Raw genomic sequence first — 22291 nt, 5'->3', positions numbered from 1 at the left:
GGTGGGTAGAGGCAAGAGGTTCAGGCCCGTGATCCAAGCTGCTTAAGAACTTGTAGCAGAAGGATTGGATCGTAAATTAGTCCAGGAGCCTGCTTCAAAAGAAAATGTGGGGGAATGGCTGCAGGGAAATGCTGAGGAATGTGCATTGCCTTTGCAAAGGATCTGAGTTCAATTCCCAGCACCCACCCCAAACAGGTCACAATCCCTTGTAACTCTAGTTCCAGGGGGTCCAACAGCTCTGGTCTCCACAGTTACCCTCACATATTGTGCACATATAAGAACACACAAACACAGCCTGGCAGTCGTGGCGCATGCCTTTAATCCCAGCACTTGGGAGGCAGAGGCAGGAGGATTTCTGAGTTCAAGGCCAGCCTGGTCTACAGAGTGAGTTCCAGGACAGCCAGAACTACACAGAGAAACCTTGTCTCGAAAAACCAAAAAAAAAAAAAAAAAAAAAACACACAAACACATAATTGGAAATAATAATATGATAATAAATGGGAGAAAACTAAATTCAAGGAAACAAACAAATAAATAAAGTAAAACCTAAGCACTTGGCTTGCATTCACAGGGCTCCAAACTTTCTCTGTGCACTGGAAGGGGGAAGCTAGAAAGAGAGAGGCTGTCTTAAAATATCCTTGATTGTGTAGTAAGTTCAAGGCCAGTTCAGGCTATGTGAGATGGGATCAAAGAAAAATCGGGAAGGAGGGGCTAGAGAGTCAGCTCAGCAGCTAAGAGCTCAGGTGCTTCCTGATGACCCAGGATTGATTCCCAGTACCCTACATGATGGCTCACAACCATCTGTAACTACAGTTCTAGGAGATCTATCGCCCTCTTCTGGCCTCTGCAGGCACCAGGCCAAATGTGATACACACATTTGCAGGCAAAACACTCATACACATAGAATTTTGTAAAAAAATTAGTTAAAAGAAAAGACAGGGGGCTGGAGAGATGGCTCAGCGGTTAAGAGCACTGACTGCTCTTCCAGAGGTCCTGAGTTCAAATCCCAGCAACCACATGGTGGCTCACAACCATCCGTAATGAGATTGGATGCCCTATTCTGGTGTGTCCGAAGACAGCGACAGTGTACTCATAAATAAAATAAATAAATAAATCTTTAAAAAAAAAAGAAAAGACAGGAAGGAAAGCAAAAACAAACAAATTGGGTATAGGGCTCGCCTACAATCCCTGGGAGGCTGAGGCAAAGGGATGGAATATATGAGGCTATTCTGGGCTACATAGACAGACCCTGTACTAATAATATTAATATTGATTAATATTAATTATTAATTAATTAATATTTATGTAGAAAGACGTGGTGGTGCACAACTTTAATTCCAGAATTGGAGAAGCAAAGACAGGTGGATTTCTGTGAGTTCAAGGCCAGCCTGGTCTACATAGAGAGTTCTAAGACCAGCCAAGTCTACACATTAAGACTGTTTCAAAACAAACACACACACACCCATACACACACACACACACACACACACACACACATTTAAACTAAACAAGAGACAATGAAGACACAAACCCAGGGCTGCTGAGACATGGCATCAAATAAGCTATCTGCATCCCCAATGGTCCGTGAAGACAGGAGTGGGAACTGTCCTCAAAGAGTCTCCTGACCAACTACCAAGCAGCTCATCTGCAGAGGAGCTGTACACATCAGCCAGGCTTGCTGGTCACAGTCAACGCTCTGGAGTCCATGTGGCTGCTGCCCCCTGGTGGGCAGAATGATACATTACCAACGACTCCGTTGCCAAGCCTGGCCTCGACCCTTCAGGCCACTCCCATCACGTGCCCGCTCAGGCTCCAGGCCAGACCACTTCTTAAATCCAACATGAGCTTTTCAACCCTACCTGGCTTTCCTTCTTTGCAGCAAACACCCGCAACCATATTCAAAAGTACCCTCTCAGCAGCCAAGAAGGCCCACTTTCTCTGTTCTGTGCAAGTATGAATCATCCCTTCCCACATCTGCTATCTCCAATTCGTCTCCAATCCTAAATTTGTCTACAGTTTAGCACTCCCTCCCAAAGCCCCTCCTGAAAGCACTTCCAAATTAACGCCTCAAATCTGTGCATGCAGCACGCCCAGACACGGGTTCCTGCTTTCCCAATTCTAAGCAAGTTAATTCAGAAAAATGACCCTTATCCTTGACCTGTTTCTCTTCCTCACATCCTGTCAGGCTCAAAGATCCAGCCAATTCTCCAACCGCCTTCCTTAATAGTAAAATGAACTTCAGCTGTGTGACACAACACACGTCTGTACTCTTAACATTGGGAAGGCTGAGACCGGTGGGTAGAGAGTTCAAGGCCAGCCTGAACTACATAGTGAGACCCTGGGGCATGGTGGCTCAGGCCTGTAATCCCAGCTTCCTGGGAGGCTCAGGCAAGGAGACTGCAAGTTCAAAGCCTGTCTGGGTACTCTGGTGAGAGCATCTCTAACTCGGAGGTGGGAGTGGACATCACCCTCCTCGTCTTTAGTTCCAGCACTTAGGAAAGAGACAGGCAGAGCTTTGTGAGTTCAAGGATAGCCTAATCTACTTAGCCAGTTCCTGGCCAGCCAAAGAAACATGGTGAGACCCTGTCTCAAACAAAACAAAACAAAACAATAACAGTGAAAAAGAAAAGAGAGGGCCAGGTGGATGTGAACACCGTCAGACCTTCAGGGGACTTCTGGAAGATCACTCCTTTTCCAAACGGTTTGTCTACTTTATATTTTATATTTTTTTTAATTTATTGGACATCAAGAGTATGGTAGTTTGAGAACAACTTGTGAGAGCCAACTTCTGCTTCTTGCTGTCTAGGAAGAGAGAGAAATGCACACAAAAATCCCAATGGAGTTGGCAAGATGTCTGAACAGATAAAGGAGTTTGCCTCCCAGCTGGATGACCTGAGCAATTCCCGGGACCCTCATGGTGGAAGGAGACAACCAACTTTCACGAGTGGTCCTCTGATTCCCACACATGACAGTGACATGCTCACACACCTATAAATATGCACACACTCACTAAAAATATGTATGTAAATTGTTTTTCTTCAATTACAATGGCAGAGTCTTCTGGCATGCAAAACCAGCCTGGAGAATTTCCGTAAGGATGTTTTTGGTTTGGACTGGGTTGGGTTTTTTTCAAGACAGAGTTTCTTTGTGTAGCCCTGGCTGTCCTGAAACAAGCTCTGTAGACCAAGCTGGCCTCAAACTCAGAGGTCTGCCTGCCTCTGCCTCCCGAGTGCTGGGATTAAAGGTGTGCGCCACCACTGACCCAGCAGGTTTCCTTGAGTTTTTAAAAGGGAAAAGTCTTCCAACAATGGGGAGAAAAGCATTAAAATTAGAGAGAAAACCATGAGCAGCATTCATGTGAGGATTGGTTGTTTGTGTACCTGCGGTAGGGGCTACTGAAGCCTAAACCATAAGAGAGAGATGCTGAAGACCCTGCCTGGGGCTCACACATTAAATAGCATTGGATATGAGAGGACATGGAGGGGAGTTGCTGAAGTTTGGTTTTTAAGAATATATATATATATATACATATATACAGAATATATATATATAATATATACACATATATATACAGAATATATATAATATATATACATATATATACAGAATATATATACATATATATATACACATACAGAATATATATATATACTGTAGCTGTCTTCAGACACACCAGAAGAGGGCATCAGATCCCATTACAGATGGTTGTGAGCCACCATGTGATTTCTGGGAATTGAACTAAGGACCTCTGGAAGAGCAGCAGTGTTCTTAACTGCTGAGCCATCTTTCCAGCCCTGGTTTTGCTTTTGTTTTTGTTTTTTGTTTTTTGTTTTTTGTTTTTTAAATATGATATCAGTGATTGAGTCTAAGAATCCACACATTCTGGACTGGGGGTTCTACCACTGAACCATGCATCCAGCCCCTCACTGGGATATTCTAGGCAACACTCTACCACTAAGTCAGGTCCCTGGCCCTCTCTTTAAGACAGTCTCACTGAATTTCCCAGGCTGGTCTTGAACTTACTCTGTAGGACAGGCAGTCCTTGAACTTGCAATCTTCCTGTCTCAACTTGTCAGGCAGCTTGGATTACAGGCCTATACCATCAGACCTGGAACCCTGTAGGACCTATTCAGGAAACTTAACATTTTGGAGAGGGTGCATTTGAAGGGACAAAAGTAGAAGCAAGAAAGATCAGTTTGCTGTTGCAACAGCCATCAGCAGTGCCAACAACTGCAGAAAACACAGCTATATATGATATATAAATTACAATTCATAACTAGCAAAATTAGAGTTATAAAGTCAATGAAATAATTTTATGTTGGGGGGTCACCAGAGCATCAGGAACTGTATTAATGGGTCCCAGCAGTAGGAAGGTCAAGAATCGCTCCCCTGTCTCAAGAAACATAAGAAGGGGGTTGGAGAGATGGCTCAGCAATTAGGAGCACTCATTGCTCTTCCAGAGGTCCTGAGTTCAATTCCCAGCAACCACATGGTAGCTCACAACCATCTTTAATGAAATCTAGTGCCCTCTTCTGGTCTTTGGGCATACATGTAGGAGACTGCTGTGTGCATAATGAATAAATAAATCTTTAAAAAAAGAAGAAAAAAAGAAACAATAAGAAGCATAAAGTTAATACGTGAAATCCTGTAAGTTGATGATGTCTTTCAAGAAAAAAATATGTAGACCATGGATGGGTCTGGAGACATGGCTCAGTGTTAAAAACACTTGCTACAGCCATCTGGGGTTTACAACTATCTGTAACAAGTTCCAGGGGACCCAACACCCTCTTCTGGCCTCTACAGACACCAGGCACGCACATAAGGCATATACATGTATATGTGTATACGTGTATACATGCAGGCAAACTACTCATATGCATAACAAATACATGAATCCAAAAAGAAAAATACTAGGGGTAGGCCGAGAATGTGATTCAGTTGGCAGAGGGCTTGCCTAGCTGGCACAATGCCCTCCCTGGGTTTGATCTCCCTACAAACCGGGCATGGTAGCACATGCTCGTCATGTCAGCACTTGGGAGGTGGAGGCAGGAGGGTCAGAAGGTCAAGGACATCCTCATATGGAACCTAGGCCAACCTGGGAGACATTAGACCCTGGTGGGGGAAGGGGAGGGAGAGAAGGAAAGAGGAGCGAGGAGGCAGGCTGATTGTGTGAGGTGTGTGTGGAGGTACCTGTCGTCCTAGCACTTAGGGGGTTGAAGTAGGATAATGAAAAGCTCGAGACCGTTCTAAGCTACATAGCAAGCCCTGTGGAAGGAAGGAAGAGGGAAGAAAGGAGAGACAGAAAAAGGGACAGGGAAAGCAAGAAGGGTCAGTGAGACGGCTCAGTGGATAAAGGCACCGGTCACCAAGTCCAACAGTCCCTACGATTCATATGGGAGAAGAAGGGAACCAGTTCCTGCAAGTTGTCCTCTGACGTCCATGTGAGTGTATGTCTGTATACACACACACACACACATACTCACACACACACTCACAAACCAAGGCCACAGTCTCTTTTAAAAAATAATAGCATATTTACTTAGAGATATGTGTGTAGCTGGGACTTTGTGTGTCCCTTCTCTCCCCTCCCCTGTTAGTCACAGATCTGAAGTATTCTCCAGCACCCAAAAGGCTTTGGAAGAGACCACAGCCTCCCAGTCAAGCTGTTTCTGGATTCCTGGTCCATAGGTACTATGAGATAGTGTTTCTGAGGTTGAAATGCGACTTTTGGGTTGGTTCCTTGTGCAAAAACCAAGGAAGGAAATATTTGGAGAGAGAGGATTGGTGGGGAGAATTAAAGGCTAAATAAGAAGCCAGAAAAAGTCCTTGCATTAGGCATGGGGTCATTAGCTTGTTCCGTGTGAGCCGTAGGAGGTGGAGGACGAGCAGTGAGGAGAAAAGGGCTGTCCAAGACAGCCATTGTTTCTGCCTTTTCAGAATCCACCTCTGCTCGCTGGCACTCATTGATCACAATTCCCCCGGCTTCTCTCTAAGTCACCACCATGGGCCAGTGAAAGCCATTTCCATGAGACTGTCCATCAAGGAACCCAAGCCATCTACAGGCCAAGGGGGAGACCATATGACTCGAGTTGCACCAATCAGAAGCTCTCCCTGGAATTTGAATCTTGAGCTTGCGTGACAGAAGGCCCAAACCTAGCTGAAGCTGATTCATGCTGCAGTCAGGACCCTAAGGGGATGACTATTCTTTGATCTACCTGGCCTCCGTCCAGCCTTCCCTGCAGTCTGGTTCCTGGGTACCATTCTCATTTTATCTAATAGATAATGTCTTAGTCAGGGTTACTACCGCTGCCGTGAAACACCGTGACCAAAAGCAAGTTGTGTTTCTTAGACTTGCATTTCCACATCACACCGTTCATCATCACCACAGGAAGTCGGGGCAGGGATTCACACTGGGCAGAAACCTGGAAGAAGGAGCCAATGCAGAGGCCAGGTGGTGCTGCTTACTGGCTTGCTCATCACGGTTTGCTCAGTCTGCTTTCTTATTCGCCCCAGGACCATGAGCTCCGGGATGGCCCCACCCACAATAGGCTGGGCCCTCCCCCATCAATCACTAATTAAGAAAATGCTGTACCCATACAGGCTCGCCTACAATCCAATCTTATAGAGACATTTTCTGATTTGAGGCTCCCTCCTCTCAGATGACTCCAGCTTGTCAGGCTGAGATAAAAGTATCCAGCACAGACATATTTGTTTGCTTAATTTAGCAGGCATCATTTTCTACTGCCTGTAGCCCAGGAACCATATGTCATCCATGTTCTTTTAAGAATTAGGGATGAGGGGCTGGAGAGATGGCTTAGCAGTGAAGAGCGCTGGCTGCTCTTCCAGAGGTCCCGAGTTCAAGTCCCAGCAAACACATGGTGGCTCACAACCATCTGTAACAGGATCTGATGCCCTCTTCGGGTGTGTGTGAAGACAGAGTACTCATACATAGATAGATAGATAGATAGATAGATAGATAGATAGATAGATAGATAGATAGATATAAATTAAAAAAAGAATCGAGGATGAGGGATACGCTGAGTAGAGAGTTTCCTGTCCAAGCGTGACAGTGGGGGCTCCCACCCTAGAACCCAAAAAAGCGTGAGGCAGGACGGACTCCATCAAGATGACCCTGACTGCCACCTGTGCTCCATGGCACATCGTGCCTCTCTCCACCCCACACTAATAAAGAAAAAAAAAATTAAAGATTTTGAGAGCTAGGCGTGGTGGCGTGGACCTTTAATCTCAGCACTAGGGAAGTAGAGGCAAGTGGATCTCTGCGCGTCCCAGGCCAGCCTGGTCTACAGAGCAAGTGCCAGGAGCGCCAGGGCTACACAAAGAAACTTTGTTACAAAAAAAAAAAAAAGAGTTTGGGATTGGGGGCAAAGTTACACAACGAGAAGGCCGGGGATGGGGGGGGGGGTGGGGGCTGGGAACCCAAGGGTCTGGAGCTTTTATTTATTTTGTTTCTTTTTTGTTGCAGGCTTTCGGGTTTGTTTCTCTGTTGCAAAGCTACATTCCCTGTTGACAGTTGTTTTTAAGATGGTAGAAATTTGCACATATTTCCCACTGAGAGAGACGAGGGAAGGATTTTGAAAGAGGAGGGAAGAAAAATAGAATACTGGATCCTAATGATAGGAGGAGGAAGGCACGGGACCCGAACGGAGCCCTGGAGCTGAAGAAAAGGAGATGTGGACACCTTTTCGGTTGAACACCTTAGGAATGTGCCACAGGCATGCCCGCAGCGGTCAGAAGAGGGTGTCTGATCCCCTGGAACTAAACTACAGATGGTTGTGAGGCACTGTTACCGTAAGTCCTGAGAACTGAAGCTGTGTCCTCTCAACGAGCAACCAGTTCCTTTAACTGCTCGGCCATCTCTTCAGCCCCTATCCATTTCATGGTAATGGAGACTGAATTCTCATATTTTTACACAAGCGCTCTGTTGCTGAGCCACGCCCCCAGCCCCTCACTGGGAGATTCTAGGCAGGGCTTCTACCACTGAGCCACGCCCCCAGCCCCTCACTGGGGGATTCTAGGCGGGGCTCTACCACTGAGCCACGCCCCCAGCCCCTCACTGGGGGATTCTAGGCAGGGGCTCTACCACTGAGCCACGCCCCCAGCCCCTCACTGGGGGATTCTAGGCAGGGCTCTATCACTGAGCCACGCCCCCAGCCCCTTACTGGGGGATTCTAGGCAGGGGCTCTACCACTGAGCCATATCTCAGTCTTCTTTGCACTTTGTAATTTGTGTGTGCACACGGCACCAGAAGTTTGGTAGGTTTGTCAGTCACTCTTCACTGCGTTTTTTTGTTTTCTTTTGTTTTTTGTTTTTTGTTTTTATGGTTTTTTTGGTTTTTTTTTTTTGTTTTTTTTTTTTGGTTTGGTTTGGTTTGGTTTGGTTTGGTTTGGTTTGGTTTTTTTGGCCAACGTCTCTCACTGAATCTGGAGCTCATCTACGTGGCTAGACTGGCTGCAAGCCCCAGGAATCCACCCATCTCTACCCCTCCAGAAGTTGGGATTGCAAACAGGGACCCCACTTTTCACAGGACGCTAAGGATCCAAGCTCGGGTTTCCCAGAGCTTGTATGCCAAGCACTTTACAGACGACCAGCTCCCAGCCCCTTGTTTTCTATTTTGAGACAAGGTTCCATCATGTAGTCCAGACAAGCTTTGACTTTTCAATCCCCCTGCCTCACTGCCCAAGTAGCCTGGCACCACCCCTCTAGCATTTCAATCTTGGCATCCAATTAGGTTTCCCTTGAGGAGCAGCAGCCAGGCCTTAAAGCAGGAAGAGCATGCATTTCAGGCATCCCTTCTACTCCAAGCTCGGCTCAGTCCCTCAGCTCTGATAGTAGCTGTATGGTGCCTTCCACAGCCCTGGCTCCTCAAGGCAGGCCTGTGGGTCCCAGTAATACCATTTCATGCAACATCCTGCCAGTCAGATTTAAGGGCGGTGTGGTCAGTTTCCGGTGGTCCTACCCTCCCTCCAGGTCCCCTCAACAACGTCCACACCTCTGTCAACAGTTCCTTCATTAAATTCCCTTCAAAATTCCAGCTGTGGTCTCTTCTGTTTCCTGCTGAAGTTCTATCCGAGGGTTAGCGAGAGAGATCAGAAGGTTTTCCAGAAGACTGTAGATGTGTGGGGAAGAGAGAGAAGCCAGAGGTGTCTGGCCCACTGGTACACAAGAGAAGGATCGTGAGAGGAACTGATACCACAGCTGTGACAGCCAGGAAGGCCTGTCAGGTGGAGATGGCAGATGCTGGGGTGATTGGGATACTGGAGTTTGAAGACATGGATGACTGTATAGGGTTGTGATCAAACTCAGGAATTTGAGGCTAGTGAAAAGGTTTAGCAGGTGCTTGCTGTCAAGTCCAATTACCTAAGTTCGATTCCCAGGACACACAGCAGGAGGGTGTGGACCAGTTGGCTGTAGACCTCCCCATACACTGTGGAATGCATATGCACATCCACACAATACAACACATAGACACACGCAAAAACAAATGTGACTTTTAAATTTTCAGGACTGGAAAGATGGTTCAGCAGTTAAGAGTACTTACTGCTCTTGTAAAGGTCCCAGGTTTAGTGTCAGCACCTTCATGACAACTCTAAACTATTTGTAACTACAGTTCTAGGGGATAAAATACCAAATGCCCCTTCTGAACTCTGTGGACTTCTGCACACATGTGGTGCATCTACATACACTCAGGCTTACGCACATACATAAAATAAAAATTAAATGTTAAATATTAAGAAAATAGCTGGGCAGTGATGGTGCAAGTCCTTAATTTTAGCACTTGGGAGGCAGAGGCAGGTGGATCTCTTGTGATTTTGAGGCCAGCCTGGTCTACAGAGTGAGTTCTAGGTCAGCCAGGGCTACACAGAAAAACCAGGGGGGGGAGAAGAAAAAAGGGGGGGGGAGAAAAAAGAAAACCAAATATTGTGTATAATCTTTTAAATTTTTTGCAATTTTTTTTAAAGATTTATTTATTTTATTTATGAGTACACTGTCGCTGTCTTCAGACACACCAGAAGAGGGCATCAAATCTCATTACAGATGGTTGTGAGCCACCATGTGGTTGCTGGGATTTGAACTCAGGACCTCTGGAAGAGCAGTCAGTGCTCTTAACCACTGAGCCATCTCTCCAGCCCCCGCAATTTTTTTTTACTGTATGTACATGAGTGTTTTGTCTGCATGTGCACCACGTGTATGCCTGATTCCTGCAGAGGCTGGTCACCTTGAAATCAGTGACAGTTGTGAACTGCCTTGTGTGTGATAGGGCTCAAATTTGTGTCCTCTGGGAGAGCAGCCAGTACTCTCAATGCCAAGACCAAAGTCCAGTCCCAAACCCCAGAATATTTGTGTGACCCTGGGTCCTTGGATACACTAAGCAGGCATTCTATCACCAGGCTACATTCACACCCCTAAGAATTTAAATTTGGGTCTTGGACAATCCCGCTTGTCACTTCTCCGTGTCACTCAGACAAATGACCTCACATAGCTGTGTGTGTCTCACACAGCTTAAACGATGATGGAATTAATACCAGCCCCGCAGGTTTGTGTGAGGGATAAATACATGCAAAGCCTTTGGCACGGCGCCTGGCACGTGGTATAAGGACTCAGGAAATGTCCCTTCGTTTGTTGTACACTTCCAGGGAATGACTCAGTCCAAGGTATGGTCCAGGGAATGGTATAAAACAGAGGCTGGTCAACTGATGAGGCAGAAAGACAATGTGTCACAATGTAACAATAAAGAGAGGTCATCACAGGGCAGGCAGGTGTGCAGCAGGATGCTAAGGCTGGGGTGGAGCGGAGTGTGGGACGCATGGCTGCCTTGCCCGCTTCACTCCCTCACAAAGTCTTGACTCAAGAAGAAGCAGAAATGGGGCTGGAGAGATGGCTCACTGGCTAAGAGCACTGGCTGCTCTTCCAGAGGACTTGGGTTTGGTTTCCAGCATCCACATGGAAGCTGAGAATCTGTTCAATCAATATGTTTGTAGTAACCTAATCAGGATTATGGGATGCAGTATTCAGATGGTATCTATGAAAGCAGAACCCATGAACAACTATGACCAGCAATTCTACCTCAAGGGAGACCCCAGTGGAAAGAATTTGTTCGCACACAAAACAAGTAAACAAGCATGCTTGAGAACGTTCATAGCACCTTCAAATGGGGATAACTCAAAATACCCACCCGGCACGTGAATTAGTACTGTATCCACACATTGGGATGACGCACTGCAATAAAAACACATCAATTCCAGAGAAACACAACATGGAAGAACCTCACAGCATAGCAGTGGGCAAAATAAGACACAACACAAGATATATGAAAAATAAAAATATATTGTACCAACTAGCAGTGGTGTTCCACACCCTTAACTTCAGCACTCGGGAGGCAGAGGCAGGTCAATCTCTGACTTTGTGGCTAGCCTGGTGTACATAGGGAGTTCCAGGTCAGCCAGGGCTACATAGTGAGAAAGAGCAGAAAAGCTGGGAGGGGCCTCCTGGAGAGATGGCTTGCTTTTTTTCCCCCCCTTAACATGGGGTTACACACGAGATGTACATTACATGTGGCATCTTCCATACTTTTCTGAAAGTTGTATTTCATGACTCAAATACTCAGTGACATGGTAGTTTTTCTGTCTTTGTTGCTTTTGAGGCAGGAAGACCTGGTCTCAAGAAGACCAGGCTGGCCTCAAACTTGCTGAGTTTGAGGATGGCCTTGAACTCCTGATCCTCCTGCTTTCTCCCCTGGGTTCTGGGGGTTAAGAGGCATGTACTGTGTTGGACCTGGCCGTGCTAGTAAACAGGCCACATCTCTCCATTCACTATCCTTTGGGCTTCTCCCGAGCATCCCAACCACTCAGTTACAGCTGTCTGGTCACTCTGGCCTGTGAGTCCTGGGGTGCCAGTCTGAGGTATCAACAAAACAGGGGCTCTTCTCGAGCCTAACCCGGAATCCCCTCGAGATCTTCAGTTCAACCCAGCTACATGGAGGTTTCATAGAACAACTGCTGCCAATCTCTAAGGGCACTAGGGCCGCCTCAGTCATCTCAGGTTATCATGCCAAGGGCTCACCTCTGTCTCTGAGAATTCTCAACTCCCCATACAGAAGGTGGCGGCGGTAGACTTCAGACCAAATAACAACGTAGGTGGCTTTTCCCCACTTAATGTCTCCCCTGCTCAGCCTCTTTACATCCAATTCAGGAATATCCTAAGGCTTTGGTAGGGACTGTTCTCCCTCACCCCCCCCCCGAGGCCCCACACAGTGGGATCATTCTGGGGAATGTCTCATTCCAGGGCCAGCCCTCAGCCGTTCCTCTGTGGAGTGATGGGCCACTCTCCTCAAACCCCAACAGGGTCCTATCTCAGTGGTAAGATCCTGTCTGCATTCTGCCCTCCAAACTCCTGCTTCTTCACTTCTGAAGCTCTTGAGTTGCCTTCATGGTCCTGGTGTAAGCCACTTCTGGGGAACCTGCAAAACCTCTTCGGTACCCAAAACTCTCTGACAAGCCCAGGAGGGGCTCATAGAGTATGCACCGTGGAGAGTTTCAGGTGCGCCAGGGTAACACCTCAGGCTCGTGCCACTACAGACTTCTGGGAACACACTCCACCTGCTCAGGTCCCTTCCCTCCAACCTAGGTTAACTTCCTCCTGGCGCACACAGTGAGAGCTGATAGGGTGATGTGGGGGTGGAGATAACAGGCAGGAGAGGCCTCCTAGAATATGTTGGGGAAAACTGTCAGAGAGAGGTATGGAAAGGACTGACCTGGAATGGGAAACCTGGCTAGCCAGAAGCCTCAGACTGTGGCTGACAGAAAAGGAGAGCTACCTCAAGGCCTGAACAGGAGAGCGGCAGCTTCAGGTGTATGTGGTGGTTCACACCTTTAATCCCAGAGCTCTGGAGGCAAGAGGCAGTCAGACCTCTGAGGTCAGCCTGGTCCACATTGTGTGTTTCAGGGCTACATAGTGAGACCCAGTTCTCAACCAACTAACAAAAGAAAGCCTACACTCTTCCCGGGCCAGACAGGAAAGGGTTACTTAAGCGAGATTCCCTCACTGGTCCAGCCTGCCTGCAACTGCTGGTCCTCCAGGGCACTCCCTTCACTAAACCCACACAGCACAGCTTAGAATCAGACCACCTAGTAGAACTTTCCTTTGAAATAGTAAAAGCAGGTTCTGAGGACACAGAGGCCGGCAGGCCCCACCTCTACCCTTGAACAGAACTCAGCCCCTACATCATTCCTGTCCGCCAACCATTAGGGGTCCAGGAAGGGCACTTGGGCATGGGCAGGAACACTTCTTGTCTCAGAAGAGGACAGCCCTTGGAATCTCTTCCCACCTACCTGTATCTCTCCAGTCTTTGCTCGTTAGGCCCTAAGGATGGAAGACTTGATTTTGTGTGAGAGACAATCTCAAGCCTTTGCCTTCTGAGAGAAGGCAGGAGAGGCCTCACATGCTTCCCTTCAGCCGCACAGTGGCAAGCAGGGCTTTAGCTTTGGACCCTGAAACCCAGGTCAGAGAGGGAGGGTTGCGAGAACCCCAGGCTCCCCCAGCTCCCCATTCCCAGGGCTCCAACAGCTTTGGAAACAATCAGGGCCTCTCACTGAGAGGGCGAAAAAATCATGGAGTCTTCTTCCAGAGGACCAGAGTTCAGTTCTGAGCTACCATGTCAGACGGCTTACCACCTGTGGGAACTTCAGCTCCAGGGGGATCTCTCACAACTCAGGCATCCACAGGCACTACGCTCAAGTGCGCACACCCCCTCCCCCACCGGGTGATTCTCCTCCTCCCCCCATACGAACAATTGAAAATGGCTGGAGAAGCAGCTCAGTGGTTAGGGTCACTGGCAGCTCTTCCAGAAGACCCAGCACCCTCAGTGACTTGGCTGGCTGTAACTCTAGTTCTAGGGCATCTGACACCCGCTCTCTGGCCTCCTTGGACACCAGAACACATGTGGTGCACACAGGCACGCATGCAAGCAGGACACCCATACACATAAAACTTAGAAAGATTTCCCCTCCGTGAACATACAGAATCCTACAAAGCACATGTGAACAGGCTGGGAATCGGCGATGCTGAGGCCTTATTTCCTTTGCCGATTAAAGAAACCAAGGCCCAAGGGATGGAGACGCCTGAGGCAGATGCGATTGGCAGATGAGCTAGCACCTTGCTCTTCTCCAGCCCTTTCCCCTTGCCAACCAACAAAAAGTACTGGAGACCCTCGATGCCCAACTATGCCCTTTCCAGGGCAGTTTTATTGGCGCAGTTTGTGAAACACCTTCCCATCAGCCCAAGTCCTCGCCTTCCCTTCACGAGAAAGCAGCTGGCTCTGGTCCTAGCTCTGTCCGAAACAGCTGCTCTTGATCTGATGTGGCCACGAAGCCCACGTGACAGTCTGGGTTAAAGGAGCCTTGGGCAGGTCTGTCTCGTTCCAGAGAGCAGGGGAAGGTGACGAGAGTTGGCTGTCTGTGTGCCGCTGGCAGAGCCCGGGTTGGTTAGATGAAGGGGCAAGGTGAGCACGCCCATGGGCGCCCCAGCTCCAGAGCCCACTGCTGTGGCTGAAACCCACGTGGGGACAGTAAATCTGAGATCCTGAGAGAGTAGCCCTTAGGCTAAAGCGTGTGGGGCCAGCCAGCATCAGCCCAGGGTGAGAGACACGATGTGCAGGGGGGCTATGTCTCCCTGCTTCGGGGCTCTGTGATCCTCGGCCCCCAAAGCTGAGGGGATCCACCTGGGAGTGGGGAATTTAGGATGGAAGCAGCTGAAAGTGGTTTATGCCTCAAAGCCCACATCGTAGAGGCTATCACGGAACCTGCCGTCCCGATGCCGCCCTTGAGCCGCTGAGTGACAGTCGTCTGGGAGCGAGATGATCGTCTTTCTGGTGGCCCGGAGACTTGGAGGTGGGGTCGGTCCTGGCAGACCCGGGATCAGGAGGCCTCTGTCCCACGCCGCCCCCCTTCCTCCTCCATCAGCAACAGGCGGCGCCGGCCAGACTCATAGTCAGCCTCGTCCACGCTGACCAGCAAGCGGACGGCCTCTCGGCCCACGGCCTCCCGCAAGGCCTCAGTCAGGAACACGCCCCGAAGGGCCTGCAGCAGAGCACCGCTCAGGTAGTCACCCCAGAAGGCATCCAGATAGGAGAGCTCCGAGAATTTGATGTCACACACCACAGAGCCCAGGTCCCTTGACCGAAGCACAGCAGTGGCCTGTCCAAACACGTCCAGCTGCCGGGCCAGCGCCTGAGGTCTCCGGGATGCCACGCCCTGCTCCAAGGCTGGCCCGTGCTCACAGTACTCTGCCCGAACCCGGAGCCGGATGTCTGCAGGAGAAGGAGGGGTGCATCAGCAGGAACTGCACTGTACCCCCTCCCACCGTCCCTCTCCCACACCCACACCAAGGAAGTCCTGCTGCCTACTCCTCTCTGCTCCTGATTTACAGCACCCTCTCCAAACTCAACTCCTTGCTGCTCCCTGAATCACAAGGCAGGCTCCTCCTTCCAGTTCAACACCACCTCTCACCACTGAGGGTTCTTCTCTCCCCAGTTCCTACAACCCTTTGTTCCGATGCCCGATTCCCCGTGAGGCCCACCCAGATCAGACCACTCTAGATCCGCCACCCTCACTCTGGCAGCACCTCCAGCTCCCCAGACCCAGCTTGGTTTTCCCCAAGGTCCTTGTCATCTTCTAACCTACTCCAGCAGCGGCATCCCGAGTTCCCCAGGTAGTGACACCCTGAAGGACTCTGCATGCTGCTCAGGCACACACCTGGGCATACAGAGCTCAGTATTTGTTTGTGAACGAACCAATGCAGAAGCCAAGGGACCTGGTTTTTGGCAGCCAGCTTCATACCCACCTCTCACACTGAGAGCATCTCAGATTATACACAGCCCATCCCCCTACAAGCTCCAGGGAGCAAGGGGCATCAGCAAAGCCCAGAAGACCTGCCTCCGCTGAGGGTATAGTGTTCTATAATGACAGAGTGAGCCCAAGGCTGCTAAGGGCTACTGGGTCACCCAGGGAGGGGAATGGAGCCCACACGGGGCCAACTGCAGAGGGAAAGAGATCCCCGAGTTCACCGTGTAGTGTATCGGGAAGAACCATCAGGACCGGCAGGCACCGCCATTAGTTCGCACTCTCCCTTAAACACTTTAAGGTAAGTTCCTGTCATTTGGCCTCTACCTGCATCTGCCCAAAGGAGGGAGCAGCTCTGTGCAGGGGACAAAGATGGTCCTCTAAGAGTCACTGCAAGCATGGAGTTGGGCTTGTCACCTCCACTGGGGCACAGTTGTACCAGGTCCAGCTATGTTTTGTTGTTGGTGGTGGTTTTTGGTTTTGGTTTTTCGAGACAGGGTTTCTCTGTGTAGCCCTGGCTGTCCTGGAACTGGCTCTGTAGACCAGGCTGGCCTCGAACTCAGAAATCCACCTGACTCTGCCCCCCAAGTGCTGGGATTAAAGGCCTGCGCCACCACTGCCCGACTCAGGTCCAGCTATGTTTATGGGCCACAGTAGCCAACACTTTTTCCATAGCACCAACAACTGCCAAACATCCGGGACTCCAAGTGTGAGAGTCACAGCTCAAGCCACAAACAACCCTGTGAGGCAGGCCCCTACAACATGGCATTTACAGATCTGAAGTGGAATCCGAGGTCAGACAGCCTGGCAGGGCCTCCTGGATCCAGACAGCAGTACCTCTGGGAAAATCAGAGCCTTTGTAAGCACAGTCCCCACCTAGATCAAGTCATGGTCCCTGCCTACAGGGCTGTTAATGAGAATATAACAAAGACAAGAGGGGACAGAAAGCATTGTGCCAGCGAGGAGGCTGCAACTCGGTGGGTGTTCCTGACACTGCAGAGGCCGACAGCTGTGACTGACCCTGGGCATGCCCTAACCCTGAAGTCAAGGGCCACCTTCAACCCAGAAGGAAATCGAAGCCCTGGGAAGATGGGTCTTCCGCAGTGGGCGCCCGTCACCTTTCACAGACATCCAACAGAGAGCAAAAAGAAGAAGGCAGGAAGGCAGGTCCCCAGAACTTCTTACCACACTCACTTCCTCCTCCTCCCCCAGAGCCTTCCTCTTTCTACCTTGAGGGGAACCCCATCCTGTCCACTGGAGGCCCAAAAAACTCAGCCCGGAGGGGTCAGCCTCAGTTCCCAGGGCTGCTCGTGGGCCCGGCTATCTTATCCTAAAGGCCAGATAAGCCCTCTGGGCCTCCATCCTTGCCTCCCAAAAGCCTCTGACCACAACTTCCCAAGTAAGGGTGGGGACCATGGGAGTGGGGGATCAGAAGCCGCTCAAGGCTACACAGGGCTGGGCAGAGGCAGAGCCAGAGGCAGCTGGTGGGGTCCCACACACCTGAAAGTGACTCCCAGCTCTGCCATGCTCTAGCTGTGGGGCATGTGACCTCACCTCTCTGAGCCTGTTTCCCCATCTGAAAAACACAAACAAACAAGAGGGCTCTGCTGCTGCGTGGTAGCCACGGGGATTAAATAGAGCAACTGGTACAGTGCCAGGGTCAGGGGCTCACAGCACGTGGAGGTCCGCAGAATCAGGAACTGTGATTTCGAAACCCACCTCTCTCCCCACGTGATCCCCACCCAGGCCCTGGCCTCTCCGCTGGGTCCCTAAGTCAACCTCCTCCTTCATCAACTCTCCCAAACACCGCCCCACCTTCCCACGGTCTGCCTTCCCCTCACACCCTCACAGAATGATCTGCCCACCTCCTCTGCCCAGACTCACCCAGCAAAGCGCTGTGTAAGGCACCCACTTCCAGCCCAGCCAGGCCCTTCCCTGGTCCTCTTCCCAAATACACAGACTACTGCACAGACATGGAAACCATCCATATACTCAAGCCACGGGAAGGTAGAACAGAGACATGGGAAAGTATTTAAGAGCACCAGGCATCCAAGGATGAAGAAGGGCATGCCACAGGTGGGGCAGGGGGACAAGCTGCCCACTGTTAGCACTCTCCTCCCAGGTCACGCTCACCCCTGGGGGCTCTTCCTGTCTTACCCCATCTCATCCTAAGGGTCCCTTCCTTACTGCCATTTATAAATGAGGAAATGCTCTACCTACCAGAGCACAGTCCACCTCTGACCTGGAAACAGATCATAGGAAAGAGAAGGACAAGAGGCTCCAACAGTGAGCTCCACCCACCAAAGCGCCACCCTGGCCCTGAATCACCTGCTCAGCCCACAGCCTCTCCTTTACCCTGAACCAGCATGAACAGGTGACACTTGGGTGGACTCTCTTCTGGCTGCCCCGGATGCATGCACCTTGCCCTCTGAGCCCTGTGATCATGTCCACGGCTTTACAAGGTGATGCTCGGCCTCCTTTTTTGTGGATGAGGAAACTGAGGCCCAGAGGTTGAGTCACCAAGCTGGACCATTCCAGAATTCTAGCCGAGGTGCCCCGCTCTGTTCGGAGCCCAGGCTCTTAACTGCCCAACCCTGCCCACTGCCTGTCACACAGCATATATAAACACGTAATTACAAGGCATTCTAAGGTCGGGAGGGAAGATGATAGGCAGGGACTTTAATTTAGAGTTCCGTTCTAGAAATGGCACTTGAAGTGAGGTGTAAGGAGCACACTGGATTAGCCAGGAAGACCAGCGACGTGGGAGGGGGGTGTGTCTGCCCAGGGAGAAAAGAGCTTAGGGCTTCGGGAACAGTGCAGCTCAGAGGTGTCAGAAGGTCACTGGCAGCAGGGTTGGGAGGTCTGGTCCCATTTGTCAGCAAAGCCCCTGCTGTGGACGTCTGAAGGTAACCACACCTCTCCATAACCCAGTGGTCTCCAGTAGCACTGTCCTCAAGAGGTCACGGTAAGTACCGGGCCCTAAGCATGAGTGACATGGGGACAAGACCACCTGACCACCACAGCTGCTGGGTGAGGAGCAAGGGCAGGGCAGCTGAGACACTTAGGAGGAAGGGACAGGCAGAGAGAAGGGTGTGCCTGGCTCAGGCTACCTACAGCACTGTACTGGTAATTCGGGGGACATGCAGCTACCCAGTGGCCTCTGCCTTCCTAAAAAAGAGGAAGCTGTGTCTGCTTCCTATACACATGGACCCGAGCACCACCTCGTTCCCGGCTCACTTTGGGGGCAGAAAAGGATGCAGAAGTGGGAGGGGCTTCGCAAGTGGGCACCGGATTGACGGAGCGAGCAGGTTCCAACCGGAGTGTCTGAGACGGACCTCCCTTGGCATTCCTGGGTGGGTGTGCTGAGGACAGAGAAGATATAGATCCTCACAGCACTGAAGTTCCCAGCCCGAGGGGCCTCCGTGGAAATACAGACCACAGTAAGGGCTAGCCTGGAGTAAAGGCCCACCTGGAGTCAGCAGTGGGCTCCCGCTCCAGTCGCCTGGCTCAGGTCTTTTCCTAACTCCATCACCCGAACTAGACAAGAGAGGCCGCCACAGAGCTTCAGAGAGAGGCTAGTAGCTGCTGCCTCTTGAGGAAGGAGCCACTGTGACCCGGGAAAAGAGCCTGAAAACTTTCAGGTGGCGGCGGCGGAGTGCTGACATATGCCTGCAATCCCAACATGTAGGAGGCTAAGGCAGGACGACTGTCACAAGTTCAAGTCCAGGCTGAGGTATAGTGTGCTATCCTGTCTAAAACTTTTTACAAAAGAACATTGCATCTGTCTGTGAAGCAAGTAATAAGACAACTGGGCTGACTGCTGAACAGCACGGCACAAGGGGACGACGACATCAGTCACCGCGGACAACTGAAACCGAAGGACTTGGGGCCGATGAGGGCATTCCTTCTGCTCTTGTATAATTTTCATTACAAAGTTGTAACCTAGGCATGGAAGCACAACACGCTTGAAGGCGAAGGCAGTCAAGTCAGAAGTTCAAGTCCAACCTTGGCTGTGTACCAGGTTCTAAGCGGCCCATATAAGATCTTGCCTCAAAAAAAAGCCCCCTCCGGTCCCCCTGCTGCACACACAAAATGACATGGAGGGAGACTATAATTCCAACACCCAGGAGGCAGAGGCAGGAAGATCACCAGAAGTTTAAGACCAATCTAGCCTACAGAGCAAGATTTCAGGCTAGCCAGAGGTCCGTGGCAAGACCCTGTTCTTGCCTGGCCTCCCCTTAAGCAGTCTCTCCCATTGCTCCACCAAAACCTCATGGCCTCTGTGCCTGCAGAGACCACCACGGGCACATGCGCACTCGGGCTTTTTGCTCCTGTGGGCTTTAGCTGAGATGCTTCCTGCTCTACCTGAAACCTCTGACTGGGCTTTCCTCCCACCAGAAACAGCTCACCGAGAACAGAGGCCCCTGCAGGCTCTCTGTAGACAGAGGGAACAGGCCTGTTTCCTGCCCAGCTCTGGTACGAGGGACTTCCTCCCTTTGGCCTTAAACACATTCACACAACAGTGAACACAGGCCCTAATCAATAGTTGTCTTGAGAATTAGAGGCCAGGAACACTCCCAGCACTGTCCACTGGATGGCCTTGAGGCGTGTGGACTCAGGGGCCTGTGTCCAAACCTAGGGGCCCCTACTGCCCCTCTTACACCCTCAAGGACCTAGTAGTTTAGATCTGTCTCTCCGTGGGGTCAAGCATTTTGGGTCTGTAGGAGCAAGAGCAACCCTGTCCTTCCTTTGTCAGAGCAGGAAAGATCCTGCCTTGTTAAAGGAAGTCGTCCCCACTTTTCTGAAGGGAAAATTAGGGCCCAAGAAGGGAGAACCTAAGCCAACCACACCCTGCCTGGTGACTCAGCAGTCAGACTGGCAGTTCATGGTCCTTCAAGTCCCAGCCACACCTTGACTAACAACCTCCTGGCCTCAGGGAAGACACTTAAAGCCTGGATGCTCCAAAGTCTGCCCGGGCCCTCAGGGTAGTGACTCCCTAACTCACCCAGCCAGCCAGGTGACTGTGGTAATTGCCTGACTCCTAACACGGGGCACCCACCCCTTCAGCCACCAGCGTCTTGTGAGGACATGGGCTGGCTATGCTGTTGTGCTCCTGGCAGTACCCAGCACAGGTATCTGCCACCTCATCTCTGAAACAGGGCAACGCCCACCGCCTGGGAGGCCATACCGGCAATGGGAGGGGCGGGTATATGCAAATGTGCTTCTTCTGCACTAAGGAAAAGGAGGCACCCCTCCCCCCAGGCCAAGGCCTCTGGTGCATCCTATAGATTTAAAAGAGCCTAGGTGTCCTGCTACCCCATCTTTGTCTCCTAACCTCCAGCTTCCGGGAGCCCCTTCCCTGGGCCAGCTGCTCTTCTGACAGCATGCCACTGAGGGCTCCTGCAGCTCCCTGCTGACATCACTGTGTGACACCTCCATCAGGGTGTCCCTGCAGGCCCACCAGGCTTTGTGCCAGCTGAGATCACATGACACCTTGGTACTGTGAGTTCTTTACTTCACACACTATCATGTAAACTCCTGGGGGGCCAGGGACTTCCCTACCTGTTCTCACTTGTGTCCTCCGTGCCTACAGTGCCCGAGAGATTCTCAGAAAGAGAAAAGTATATGAAAGAAATGGTAGCCGGGCGGTGGTGGCGCACGCATGCCTTTAATCCCAGCACTTGGGAGACAGAGGCAGGTGGATTTCTGAGTTCGAGGCCAGCCTGGTCTACAGAGTGAGTTCCAGGACAGTCAGGGCTACACAGAGAAACCCTGTCTCGAAAAACCAAAAAAAAAAAAAAAAGATATTCAAAAAAAGAAAAAAAAGAAATGGTGAGTGGACCATTCTGGGGCTCTGCGGCCCAGGAACACAGTCTAGACCTCCAAGGTCCCACCTGCCACATCTCTCCATATCTCCCTATGTCTCCATCAGCAAAGCCTCTGATTCCAGCATTTGACCCCACTAGACACTCTACAGAGAGGTCAAGTGGGGACCACCTGCGCCCCACTGGCTCTGTGTCACGTCAGCCTGGCTATCATGTCCCTGATCCAAGTTCCCACAGTCTAGATACTCTGGAGTCTGAGACCATCTCTGAGTCTCTTTGTGTCCCCGGGGTCTATCTAGCTCAGGGACATAAAGGACCAGAGATGATGGCTGTCACAACAACCCAACCCCCCCAGCCCACCCCTGGAACACAGTGGAATATCCCACCAGCAAAGACTGGTCACTGGTGACAAGGATGGTGGTTACAAGTCTACATAACCTAGCACTAGGGAGGCTGAAGCAAGAAGATTCCAAGGTCAAGGGCAGCTTTGGGACTATATGTTGGGACTATAGGAAAGCCTGGGTCACATAATAAAAACCTGCATCCCTGTATCAACACAGAGAGAGAGAGAGAGAGAGAGAGAGAGAGAGAGAGAGAGAGAGAGAGAGA

General features: G+C 50.5%; 1 protein-coding gene across 3 annotated transcripts in view; it reads right to left on the bottom strand.

The window, feature by feature from the left end:
* Nucleotides 1-14226: 14226 nt before the first annotated feature.
* Dedd2 (death effector domain containing 2) overlaps nt 14227-22291 on the bottom strand; it is a 15909-nt gene continuing 7844 nt past the window's right edge. For 2 of the 3 annotated variants that reach the window (XM_028781321.1, XM_028781320.1), the window contains exon 5: nt 14227-15325. In XM_028781321.1, the coding sequence (XP_028637154.1) occupies nt 14934-15325 (392 nt within the window). In that variant the 3' untranslated portion in view covers nt 14227-14933. Of the gene's footprint in view, nt 15326-19094; nt 19220-22291 lie in introns of all 3 variants that reach the window. The other variant, XM_028781322.1, reaches the window with a different exon arrangement.

The sequence above is a fragment of the Grammomys surdaster genome, unplaced genomic scaffold (assembly GCF_004785775.1).
Source record: "Grammomys surdaster isolate TR1022 unplaced genomic scaffold, NIH_TR_1.0 396, whole genome shotgun sequence".
In the NCBI taxonomy this organism is placed as follows: Eukaryota; Metazoa; Chordata; class Mammalia; order Rodentia; family Muridae; genus Grammomys; species Grammomys surdaster.
The sequence above is the reverse complement of the archived record's forward strand: the minus strand, read 5'-3'. Positions and strand labels throughout refer to the sequence as shown.